Below are 14,315 nucleotides of genomic sequence, written 5' to 3'. Positions count from 1 at the left end.
TAAAGTCACATATTTTTTTCAAAATTTTATTTTTCCTAAGTTTAATTATGTCCTCCAAGGATAACATCAGGAACAGTAGAAAAATTGTAGTAATCTGTTATTAAATGCAAAAAAGGCAGGAGAGAAGTATTTTCTGAAATAAATAAAGCATAGACAGATTTAAAGTAGATAGAAAATGCACTCGAATTTAAAGGACTTTTTAAAAAATGACATTTTTATAAATTTGAACTTTTTTTTAAATATAAAGGTTTTATTTTAAAGAAAATCTTATTTTTAAAAATTTTCAAATTTATGAAATATAATTAATTGTTCATTTTTTGGCAAATTCAACTCAAATTTAATTTCAGTTGCTTAAGTCCGTCTCACTTTCTTAGAACAGCACATTTTTTAATTTAAACTTAAAGATAAAACTAATATTTAAAAAGATCAAATAATAGCATCATACAAATTTTTATAGTGAACGGAATGTCACTTCACTTCCGGAAGGGAATAATCCAGGGCCTTCTCAACAAGGAATTTCAAGTGAACGTGACGATAGTAAGTAGACATTTTTTCGCTTATTTCTTTTTCTATTTTCCTTCATATAGCCTCAGTAATTTTCCTTAATATAGCTTCAGTTCTATATATTAATCAATGTAACACAAATATCTTTAGGCTACTTTTAATTAAATTTTTTCAGCGACATTTTTAAAAGAATGGCTAGAGCATCGCATAAGATAAAATGTTATACATGCAAATGGCATTAAAGCTTTAATTTTTGTAGAGTTAATGAGACCAGGATTTCTTTTTTATTAGTCAATACCAAGAATTTAAAAGCTATAAAATAACTAATCACAAATTCTAGAATCATATTTTACTGCAGAAATCTGAAAATGTATTACCATGAGTAATTTAGAACTAATTCTATTGAAGAGTAACTCTTAATGAATTTCTTTACTCCAAGGAACACTTAATAAATTAGAGAATATTCGAATGTCCATAACATTCCCATTTAACATTATAATTCTTCTTGAATTTTCAGTAATAAAATATTCATTTTTCTTTATCCTCGCAATCATCATTCTTGTGCATCTTCAGGGTACTGTAATTTGTCTTGCTATGGTGTGCAGCAAATATTTCTATATAATTAAATTTTGCTTATTTTAATAATTTTGGATAATTTAATAATTAGTTAAGATAATCCACACTTGGTAAGCGATTGAAGAAAAAAAAATTATGAAGTGTAAAGATAAAACTGTTGTATGAAATTTTTTCGTGTTTGCTTTAAAGAAAAATTTCATTGTGCGATATTTTCAATTAATTATTTTCCATCAATTATTTTTCATTTTGTTATTTACTTTTAAATTAAATACCATCGAAAAAATTTTCTTCAGTGGATAAACGCTTAAAACATCGTTTCTAATATTTGTAGTATCTTTTTCTGTTATAACTTTATGATAGAACCAGCAGAAGTGGTCTCCCCAAAACTTTCTCGCGCACTCTCTAATGAAGGTGTTATCCCAGAAAACACCTTGCATAGCATCGTCGTACAATAGTTACGTAATATCTTTGACATGAATTTATCATGTTTACTGAATCTATTTTGTCATCTTAGACGAGTTATTTCGCGACTAATCCCTGGTATGCGGATAACCGTATATGAAAATCGAATTTGTGTTCCAGATGCGTTTTTCCCAACCAATTGAAACCAAAATGTGACACAAAATTACACTTGTAGTCTTGAAATCACATATCAAGTTTGATATATTGAAGCGTTTTTGGGTATCGTTTTTAAATATTTCTAAAAGGACAGACCGGTAGACGGTCACCCCTTTTGGATTTGGCTCACAATTTAATAAATATCTAGACTATAGATTTTAATTTTATGTTTCAAATCTGATGTTATTTAACGAAAATGTGTTTTTCGAACTCATGGAGGTCTAAAATGTTTAGATTCGTCAGAATCTCGAGTTCGAATTTTTTGACGATTACTATACATACATTCTACGTATACGAGAAAGAAAAAACGGTTGCAATGTTAATGAACATGTATTACAGAAGAAAATAGGGACTGAGAGAAAAAGGAGGCAATTAAGAAATTTTCTCCCTTTAAAAAGGTGGATATAATGTTTTTTCTAGATTTTCTTCCTGGTGACAGAAAAATCTAAACAGGAAAAATGCGTTTGAATATTGACGGATTTAAATATCATGCGTACGGTTAAATAATACTAATTAAATTTATATTGTGAAAAAGTTGTGGATCAAATTTATGTTACGCAGCCCCTATACATAAAACGCCGTTGCAGATGGCAAACACTGAAGTGTTAACACTTAGAAAGACGAAAAATGTATCCTTAAAAATCAATACAATAAATCAAAAGCTATTATTCAAATTGAAATTGGTTTAGTTTAGTTTTAATATTTAAAACTAAAATAAGGGATTCAAGTCTTTGATAAATTATTCTTGATTTACATTAGAATAAATTTATTAAAAAGTGTAACTTACAAATTTAGGTTACTATGTAAAATACCTTATATTTAAAAGCTGAAATTTCGCGTCGCTATCATTTGTAGGATGTTAGAAAATATTATGATGACATAGTCTATCTAAAAATATAAATAGCATATGTTTACACAAAATATTTTGAACGAGTTAACAGTTTTTAAAATAGTGATTAGCACCTTATGTAATTAATCCTATCGTCATTGTTGTTAAAAGGCATTTATTAATACATCAACCAATAAAACTGAAAGAAGAAATTAACGTGCTATAAAAATGGCAAACCTGTTCAGATATTTTAGCTGACAGTTTGAAATGATTGGAAGTTACTCGGAAACGCTCAAATAACACGTCATCCAATAAAACTGAAGGAAGCGATTAACGTGCTATATAAAAATGACAAACTTATTCAGATATTTCAACTTATAATTTCAGATGATTGGAAACATTTAAACACGTTTTATGTTCACAACACCTACATTTTAGTATTTTTGACCCCCTCCCCTTTATTATATTTTGTATTAAAAGCAAGCGTGCTGAAAACATAATTTGGTCTTACATCAAGCGATAAAATTCTGAATTATCAAAAGTTACATGGAAAAATTGTAGATAAAAATGTTCAGTGGAGGATGATCGATGAAAAGGATATAACATGAAATCTTTGATTTAACAAAAGATAAATTCTCAGAAAATTTATGAAACGTTGATATAAGGGCATGAATAAAATGAATACTTCTTTAGTAATAAATCGATCATTTCATAGAGGGAAGTGGAGATTGTAAGAGCGATGCAAGCTTAGAGTGACAGTCGACCTTATGCGGTGAATAAAACATCGAACGTCTGCAGTCTTTAGTAATTTACGAACGCGAATTCCCTCCACGGCTAATAATTGACGAATTGAATAAAGGAAAAATCCCCGCACCTTCCTTCATCTAACAGGTTCCTGATCTAATTGCTTCAACATTTTAAACATTTTAGTATCTTTAATTAAACTGCATATAAATTATTTTAAGGATATATATATATATTTTCTTTTTGCGCAATTTATACACTTTTAATTCTCTTAATTAAAGTATATATATATATATATATATATATATATATATATATATATATATATATATATATATATATATATATATATATATATATATATATATATATATCACCTTTACAGTTCCAGGAAGCTCAAAAGAACCAAACTTAAAGATACAAAAAACCACTGAGAAACCAATAAGTAAGAGGAAAAGATCGGTAAGTCAAATGCATGTACATTACTGGATTTTTTTTCTTTGGCATGAATTTTTAAAAGATTGTTGATTAATACTTGTCTTTAATTGATTGCAATAAAACTAGAATCACAAATTTACGTTGTAACGTCGGCGAACAGATTTTTTCTTTTTTAGGCAAGGAAAATAAGAATTACTTTATACACAAGTAATAAATAATATCTTAATTTAATAACCCGGACCATAACTAAAGGTGATCTAACCTTGTTGCCGTCTATTATCATCTAGATGAAATTATTTCATAAGTGTAATTTTTGGGGAGTAAAAGAAATGTCAAACTAATTCTAGTAAAGATCTAAAATGTTTGAGGCTTTTGAACACTTTATTTTATAAAATATGCCGAATCGACGTCATCACGGGAGCGGAAAATCGGAGAACATTTAATTAATTTATTTTTTGAATTCAGATTTACAGTGCACGGGAGACGTTGTGCATGGTCATCGGAGATAGATTCAATGATCCTTCAAGACTTAATTGCACTAATTAGTGAAAGTAGAAAGTCTGGTGAAAGGAAATTTTAACTAGTTGTCTTCAATAAGTTGTAGCTTGGGACCGCGATAACCATACAGGCACACGAATACGTGATGGTAATAGAGAGCAGACATTCTCAAAATTCGTCACGAATGCGAAAACTTAATGAAAATTTACATGGCATGAATAGTAATTTTTTCTACATCGAACTCGGTCTAATTTTCTTCCGGTCGAAATGGATCAAAAGGAAATTAGGTGCATTGGAAATTCACGCAGATAATTAATTAGGTGCTCTCAGAGGTGCATGGGTTGCTTCGCTGTTTACTGAGAGGTTATGGCACCCAATTTATCGAAGGTAGCGATCATGAAAGACTGGGCATGAAGAATAAACCGAAAATGGAATGGTGTGAATTGCCATCACTTGAAAAGATCCATAATTCTTTTAAAACAGTGATACTATCAAATATAAGCAGTGCGGAAAATTAAATGTAATAAATGCAACAGTATTAACATTCCTTCTTTACTGTGGTAAAATTTAGTAATGTATTAAATCACAAGAGCCGAAATTAAATGCCTCCAGAACTACTTGCCTTATTGGGACTTTAAAAATGTAGTGGTCAAATAAAATTTCGAATAATGAACTGTATGAATTTCGATAATGAACTTTTTATGAAGCACAAAATCAGTTCCATAACTGAATATATAAACTTTACTTTCTTCTAAGTGCTGATGAATACTGTTTGAGGTATTTGAACTCTCAGATACATTTTAGTAGCTCTTATCAAAGGAGCAATTTGTGATGCAAGACACAATAGTTTCAACTTGTTACCCGAATATTTTCGAGTATTAACATTTTTTGACAATTTATATAACATATTTAATTTGTGTTTCACGCAAAAATATGATTAATTATTAATTCATTTTTTTAAGGTTAAACCGAAAAAATCTCCAGAAAGAAAGAAATTGCCGCGCCGACTAACTGATATGTACAAGAGGTAACTGATATTGTTAAAATATTTTAATATTTTGGTATATTTTATTTATTGCTGACATATATTATATTGATGTTGCATATATTATATTAATAATTCGATGATGTGTTACTCAACATGAAATGAAACATGCATGCATATTCAAATTTTGGAATGCATAACACCTTTTTCCTCCAACGAAAATAAGAAATGCGTTATCTTCTTTACAGTTGCCACATATCGGATAATATTTTTCTGATTTTTGATGTTTTATTCTGTTTCATACAACTATAATCATTAATTGTTGCTTGTCTCTCTTAATATAATGTTAGATAAGGTTTATTATCAAAAAATTCAAACCTTAAAAACCGATTACTTTTAGCATATTTCTTTTCAAATTAAAAATTTCGCAACAAGCATGGCACAGAATCCATGGCTGTTACTAAATGAAAAACCCACTTTATGCTTATCTGTATAAATAGTAAAATTATGGGCTCCAAATTGTAGGATTCTCATCTACAGAAGGTGTTTACACATATTTAGATCTGTTTTTGGGTCATATTATTAATGTTTAAATTGGAAGAACATTTTTTAAAATGTTCAATTTGATAGTCATTTTTTATTCTGACACTTTGAATGTCATTGCAATATAGAAGTGGAATTTCTGAGTTAAATATCGCACTTAAAACTTTTTCTTGACAATACAAGAAGCGAATTTTAACATTTTTCTCCATTCTGCTTGTTTCTAATTTTGCATTGTTAGAAACCTGTGCCATAATCATAAATCCCTTGCTGAAATTTTTTTTTTCGTTAATGGAGCCAGGTTGATACATTCTGTTTCTTCATTTACAATTCTATAAAAAGATGTTTTTTTGCTGCAGCCGTTTAGTTATTTAGTTCCATTTATCTCCGGTAAAATAGTTTTCATACAGGGTTTTACTAATTTTTTTGCGTTGAGCAGTATACCTCAGCAAAAGGCGATAAAAGTTAATTTTTGTGCTTTTTTTTAAAATTGTAAATCATGACTTATTATTTTATTTATGGTTTCTTCAGATGTACTTAAAGATTTTGTAAACGGTATCTGCGATGGCGGAGTTTAACTGGTTACCATCGATTTTGTTTAATAAATATTTGAAGCAGTACTACTTTTTTCAAACTTTCGTTTGGAGCCTTCTTTTCATGTAGAAGTAGTGACTGACGATTCTTCCATTTTTTTTAAATTAATAATATTACGTATTTTACTCACAATGATTTTAATACTAAGCATTTCACAGCATTTAATAATCATAGAATATGAATATTTCTCGTCGGAAAACTTAATAACCTATCCTTGAATTCAGAACATATTTATATTCGCATTTTCAAAGAAAAATAAATCTAAAAGTAGGAGACGATATTTCTCGTTTCAAATAATAATTTATAGTCAGAAATCTGTACTACCTAATATTCGCTTTTTAAAAATTTTCTTGTCCCATCGTTTAAAAAATGTGTAAATACCCACTATATTTTCTCTGATGAGGTGAACTATATCTACTTTCTCTTACTGACTCTATTTATTTTCATTCTCTGAGTAAGGCATAACGAGAATTTCAAAAGGCGTGAATCCCGCTACGCATACAATTCTGAGAAACACAAAGGTGGGAGAATTTAAGAATGTTAATGTAATCTCCATGTTTCATAATGCTCGTAGTAGAGCGAATAAGCACTTCTTTTCATCAGCGCATCAATCCTGGATTATCAAATAAGAAAAGTTGTCAACTTTCTCCGGGCTTCGTATAATTGGGGTAGGGGTCCCTGAAAATTTCGATATTTCCTGAGTATATTAGTTATATGTTTTCATTCAAATTACAAAGGCCATGCATTCGAAATGTTTTAACTTCAACTCAAGTAACGATTGAAATGCTAAAACATTATTTTAAAGTTTCTAAAGAATTATATTTTGCAAGTTTTATGTTGTGCTGTTTGGAAACATAAGAAACATTGCTTTATATTTTTAAATTGTTTGATTCCATTATTTAAAATAATTTAGATAGTGCTCAAAATTAGAATTTTACTATTTTCTTAAAAAGTTATTTTTATTTGAAATTTGAAATTTTGTATATGAGAAGTACTGAAACCAATTCTCTCAAAAGGGCCGTGTAATTAAATATTTCTTCAATTTATTACAAGTTTCTACATATAACTTTTTACAAAGATAATTTAGATTAATAAAAAATATTTAGGTTGGAAGTTCGAGATTGGAATAGGGTCCCTGTGATCTGTATTGTCTAAGGACAAGTAGAAGTTTTAATCTCTCCCCAAGCGCATGTTTCTTCATGGAGTCTCTTTTCTGACGAATTATATTTTTCAATATCTAGCGAATTCTATATATATATATATATATATATATATATATATATATATATATATATATAATCTTGTTATTGCAAAATATTAATATGAAATGCGCAATTTTGTTGAAATTGACATCTTTTTTTTTTTAAATTACTCCATTATTCTGTATTACAATTTGGACAATTAAAGCATTTCCTTTTGGAATGATTTTTTCTGCCTGGTTGTTGTTAGATTTTGGTTGCTGCACCGCGTCATACGTAATTCTGAAGATAAAAACTACTTCAACGGATTCTGTGCAAAGTTTTTTTCATTTGGATAGATCACAAAAGCAAACTATTTTTTCTATAAAAATTGATCAGTTAAACATAGTTATTTGACCTATTATCAGAGCCTGACTAAGGCAGGGGCATACGGGGCAGTTGCCCTAAGCCTCCACATCAGAAGGGTGCCCCCAAATCGAATACAAAGTTTATTTTACGTTTCCTTCTTTCATGTACTTTTTTTTTCACAAAATATCAGTACAGTAAAAAATCTGTCAGTTTTATGTTAGCTTCTTCATTAATCCATAATATGAACATACACAAAAAATCCATATTTCATAGATTATTCTATACTTATGGATTTATTACGAAAATCTATACTTCGTAAATTTAGAGGGATCGACCCAAATCAGTTTTTGGCCGTGGCCCCTATTAGGCTAAGTAGAACCCTGACTATCATAAATCATGTGAAAATACATAACTTTAAAGGAAAAATCAGTTTTTGTGAAAACGTATTTCATTATTTCTCCAAGAAAGTTGGGCAATTAGAGCACTTCTTTTGCTGTTGTTGTTGCTACACCGTGCAATATGTAATTCTGAGCTGAGAATGACAACCTACATTAACGAATACTATACAAAATCGGAATTTTTTTAGAGGATACTAAATTTTTTGTATCGAAATTTATTATTGAATTCTACTTATTTTCATTATCATGAATCATGTGAGAAACAGTATTGCCGGTAGAGAAATCGGTCCAAATTTCTCGACTAAATGCAAATGTTTGCTTATCCACTCTACGTGTAGGTTCAGTTGAAAAGATGAAATATACCGAGTGTTTAAACAATGCTGAATTTTTCAAACTTGGATTCATAAACTTGGATTCATCACAGTACGTGTCAGAATTACACATGCTTAAATCTTTGTTATGGCGCTGAAAATGAGCTCAACAACTTTGTTTCACTATAGATTTTTAAAACGGAGCAATATGTTTACAGTATCGGATTTGGAAAATTAGAATCTTTATGCGAAGGGGAATAAAGTTCTTCCATGTGAATGGTTTTAAAATATAAAGCAACTTTTTCTCTTTTATTTACCAGATTACCGATTCCAATTCGTCTAGTCGAGGTAGAACAAGAGGATTCACCTGGTAAGTGTTTTTGTCCTCTTTCTATACGTAATTCATTCTTATATATATATATATATGAAATGAAATTTAATATATTTTTTTAATTATTTAAACATAAATTTAAAACTTATTTTTGATCTTCTTCATAGGACAACCGCCAAGAAAACGATTCGTGAAACAATTTATAAATTTTCCAGGTTTGTTGATATTTTTTAAAACAATTCAGATGATTCGAAATTATTACTAAAGTTAAAATTTTATTGGAATTAATTTTTCTGATTTAAAATTTAGTGACTGCTCATATTAAAAATATTATATCACTGCTGATGAGAAAATATAAAATTTTGAAATCTCTTAATAACAATAAATTATCTATTCAAAATGTAAATGATGGCATCCATCGCGTTATATGCAGTGTCTGAAAATGGACAATAATTATTTGTATGTTTATTGTTTGCAAATATATTTATTTTCCGATGAATTATATAGAATTTCTATCAAGGATTTATCTAACCTAAATAAATATATATATTTTTTTAAATTTAGCAACATATTTACTTAAAGTTACTTAAATGATTAGCAATATCCACAGGAGATTGCTGGAGAAATGATACTTGAAACAATAATCCTCGTTTGGCTTCTTGCTACGTCTGTGTTATGCAGACATGTGACATGCTAGGTCATTAATCATCTAGTCGAGAAAGAAGTTAAACGAAATATTAAATAATACTTTCCAGAATTAAAGTTTAAAATTCGGAATTCGAAGTGTATTGAGTCCCATTAGAATTACCTCCGAGGCAAATTTCATATATTTAAACTTGGAAAAAATTCCCCTGGACACCGTTTCAACGCTTTCGAATTGACTATTATAAACGAAGTTTTTTCGTTTCTTGTGATATACATGATGGTGCTTATCTTTCGCTTATTAGTTTGTGTACCTGGCACTTCTACGATTTAAAAATTAGTATTAAAATTATAGGATTATAAAAAAATCAGTATTTTCTTTTTGTCAATATCTTTTTAAAAGCATTTTTTAAAGATATATATATATATATTTTTTTTACAATTACGAAGGTCAGATTTCTTTTCAACCTCTGATAAACCATGAAAAAGTATAGAACAAGATGAAAGGAATTGCAAAATTTTGTATACAGTCACATTTATTATTCGACTAATCGCAATACAAACATTTACCATATCGATGGGTCAGGTTTATCATGCCTTCTTCAAATACAACTAGATTTCAAATTTTCAGACTTACAAGAAAAAACTATGATTAATTAATTAATAAGCACTAAGTCAGTTACAATCAATGCATTCATTGCATAAATTATAAAACATTTTTGCATTTATTTATTGTTTATATTAAATTATATAATGTATGAAATATTGTTTTGGAGATTATGTGTTAATTTTTTGTATCTCATTATTTGTTCAATCGGCATTTTAATGAGTCTGAAAAAATAATTCTTTTATCATTTATAGAAATTCCTGAAAGAAGCGTTTCCGAACAGGTAAGCTGCACGCTTCTACGTTTTCTGAAATTTTCCTTTTTTTTCTTTTAAATGATTTTATAAATAATTAGCCAATAACATTTAAGTTTTGTAGTTGATTGAATTATAAATTAAATTACGAAATATTTTTCTGGTGATCATGCACAGCTTTTTTTTTTAATTATTAACTTTTGAGCTCATGAAAACGGCCCAAAATTATTGATGAACAGATAGAATTGTAGAGAGGTGTCATATTCGGAATTAAAATATTCTTTATTTTCCAAAAATTCTAAACGGGAAAAATATAGCTGAATGCTTTCTTCAAGGATTTAAAGGGATTAAGGCTCTCTGACAGTGAAACTTTTATTCCAGATCCGGATTAGATTGCGCAGACAGTTAATCAAAATTCTGATAATTAGAGAAATGTATTTAATTTAAAAGACAATTGATGGAAATAAAATTATATTCTTATTACTATGAAATAAGAAAATAAGCTTCATCTTAAAGTTTAGGTATTTGTAGTTTCTGAATAAATAGTGGATATAAATTTATTAAATAAATGCATTAAGTTTAAAATAGATATTTTTTTGGATGAAGTTTTGAATAATACATATATTTTACTATTTAATCATGTTTGATGACATTAAAAGGCGAAGTGCGCGTGTAATCTTGCAAGTTATTTTTAAAAATAAATATGCCATTTCATTGTTTGGCTCATGTTCTTTTTTCATTTGATCTGCTCTTATAATTTCATGTTTTTTTATCTCTAAATAAGCTGCTGTATGTCAATTTTTTTTTCTTTTGTGCATCCTTATAATGCGTAAAAATTCTCAACATATCCGTAAATACGAGCCTTAGCACATTGAGGAAATTTCGAATGGCGAGCTAGGGAAATGGAGGCGGTCATTCTCCTTCAAGTCAGAAAATTACCATCCAAATATTTGCTCATCGAAAATCAACCATTCATTTTTAACCGAATCGACGTCATCGCGGTAGCGGAAAATCGGAGAACATTTTATTTATTTATTTATTGAATTCAGATAAACGATAGACGTTGTGCATGGTCATCGGAGATAGATTCAATGGTCCTTCAAGACTTAATTGCACTAAATAAAAATTATTTTAGTTTCATTCGTCTTCATTCAGCGTTCATTTGTGTTAATTTCTGATAGTTTATACCTTACTATATTTCAGTTGACTTTTCTTATTTACGTATTTTTAATTTGAGACTTGAAAAAATTCATTTAATTCTATCAAACAAGGTTTATTTCCTGAAACTTTTATGGTAAAATAAATGCATGTTAATTTCGTTTCTAAACAATTTATTGAAGATAAGACATTTTCAAAGCATGATCGTTCATTTTATGAATCGCATTATAAAAACATTTTCTATACTTGAGATATTTTTGTCACAACAGGAAGAAAGATATCTTAGAAGAACAGGTGCTAATTGTAAGAGAGACACACACACGCACAAATGCAAAACCTACTGACTCGATCTGTTTAATTTGCGAAGTATCTCTATATTTGGAGCAAAAACCAAATAAACTTTTTTTTGTACTATAGAGTAACTGAGAATAATATTTTATTAACTTTGAAAAATAATGCTTAACTTGTTATAGTAAAATTTTCGGTATCTACATTTTAGTAATTTAAGTAACCTTTTTTTTTTTTCATTTTCCATCGAATCCTAATATTAAAATTTATTTATACAGAATCCATCTACTCGAGGAGATGAATCTACTGATGTACCAGCTTTAAGGTATTTGGTTATGTTTTATGATATCATTTTACTCATTTACTGATATAAGTTAAATGAATTTTTAAACTTTTATATCGAGATAAAATAATCATCTGTAAAAACTCTTAGAATGTAATAGTTAGATTATTCTAATTTAATTGTATTTCCTCTTTACTTATTTATTACTGGTCTAATTATGTCATATTTTATATAGAAATTTGACATACTCGAATTATCAAATTTTCCATTATTTGATGTCATTTCTCTAATATCAAATTGAAGAAAATAATTCTTTTTTATATTCTAGTGATCAGATATTATTAAAATTTTAATACTAAAAAATACAAAAAATACATTCAGAAGATACTCAATAAAAGTTGAAATCAGTTTTTGAAAATTATTGTCTTTGAAAGATCAGATTTCATATCAAAGATAATAAGGTGTGGTTAATTTTTCCCATGAAAACATTGAAATTTAAATATCAAAATTCATCAAATTAAAGAATATTCAACATTAATTTTTTAATGAATCAGAAAATTTCTTTTTGAATAGATGTAAAACCATATTTAGTTCCAAAAATTTTTATTTTTCCCAAGTTTAATTAAGTCCTGCAGGGACAACATCAAGAAAAGTAGAAAAATTTTAGTTATTCTTTATTAAACACAGAAATGCCAGAAAGAAGTATTTTCTTTAATAAGTAAAGAATAGACAGATTTAAAATAGATAGAAAATGCACTCGGATGCAAAGAACTTTTTGAAAAATGACATGCACACATAAAAATCACATTCAAAATGTGAACTCTGTCTTTTAAATATAAAGGTTTTATTTTAAAGAAAACCTTATTTTCAATAATTTTCAAAATGATGAAATATACGTTATTTTTCATTTTTCGGTAAATTCAATTCAACTTTTATTTCGGAGGCTTAAGTTCGTTTTACTTTCTTAGAACAGCACATTTTTTCCATTAAAATTAAAGATGAAATTAATATTTAAGCAGATCAAATAATTGCATAATACAAATTTTTATAGTGAAGGAAATATCACTTCACTTCCGGAAGGGAATAATCCAGGGCCTTCTCAACAAGGAATTTCAAGTGAACATGATGATAGTAAGTAGACATTTTGTCGCTTATTTCTATTTCTATTTTCCTTAATATAGCCTCAGTAAGCTATTAATCAATGTTACACGGCCATCTAGAGGCTTTTTTTATTCCAATTTTTTCCATAGACATTTTGCTGTTTAGAGTTTTAGTTTAAAGCGTTGCATACAATAAACTGTTATACATGCAAATGACATTATGTTTTTAATTTTTGTTGAGTTTATGACACCAGAATTTCGTTTTTGTTAGTCAATACTAAAAGTTTAAAAATTATCAAATAACTAATCACAAATTCTAGAATCATATTTTACTGCAGAAATCTGAAAATGTATTACCATGAGTAATTTAGAACTAATTCTATTGAAGAGTAACTCTTAATGAATTTCTTTACTCCAAGGAACACTTAATAAATTACAGAAAATTCGAATGTCCATAACATTCCCATTTGACATTATAATTCTTCTTGAATTTTCAGTAATAAAATATTCAGTTTTCTTTATCCTCGCAATCATCATTCTTGTGCATCTTCAGGGTACTGTAATTTGTCTTGCTATGGTGTGCAGCAAATATTTCTATATAATTAAATTTTGCTTATTTTAATAATTTTGGATAAGTTAATAATTAGTTAAGATAATCCACACTTGGTAAGCGATTGAAGAAAAAAAAAATTATGAAGTGTAAAGATAAAACTGTTGTATGAAATTTTTTCGTGTTTGCTTTAAAGAAAAATTTCATTGTGCGATATTTTCAATTAATTATTTTCCATCAATTATTTTTCATTTTGTTATTTACTTTTAAATTAAATACCATCGAAAAAATTTTCTTCAGTGGATAAACGCTTAAAACATCGTTTCTAATATTTGTAGTATCTTTTTCTGTTATAACTTTATGATAGAACCAGCAGAAGTGGTCTCCCCAAAACTTTCTCGCGCACTCTCTAATGAAGGTGTTATTCCAGAAAACACCTTGCATAGCATCGTCGTACAATAGTTACGTAATATCTTTGACATGAATTTATCATGTTTACTGAATCTATTTTGTCATCTTAG

At 28.0% G+C, this 14,315-nt stretch overlaps 1 protein-coding gene across 1 annotated transcript in view; it reads left to right on the top strand.

The window, feature by feature from the left end:
- The window catches only part of LOC129959261 (uncharacterized), a 49,841-nt gene that overhangs the window by 19,498 nt on the left and 16,028 nt on the right, over nt 1–14,315 (top strand). Inside the window, exon 6 of the mRNA XM_056072083.1 lies at nt 458–537. Coding sequence (XP_055928058.1) covers nt 458–537 — 80 coding nt within the window. The remainder of the gene's footprint in view (nt 1–457; nt 538–14,315) is intronic.

Source organism: Argiope bruennichi, chromosome X1, assembly GCF_947563725.1.
Source record: "Argiope bruennichi chromosome X1, qqArgBrue1.1, whole genome shotgun sequence".
NCBI classification, from domain to species: Eukaryota; Metazoa; Arthropoda; class Arachnida; order Araneae; family Araneidae; genus Argiope; species Argiope bruennichi.
The sequence above is the reverse complement of the archived record's forward strand: the minus strand, read 5'-3'. Positions and strand labels throughout refer to the sequence as shown.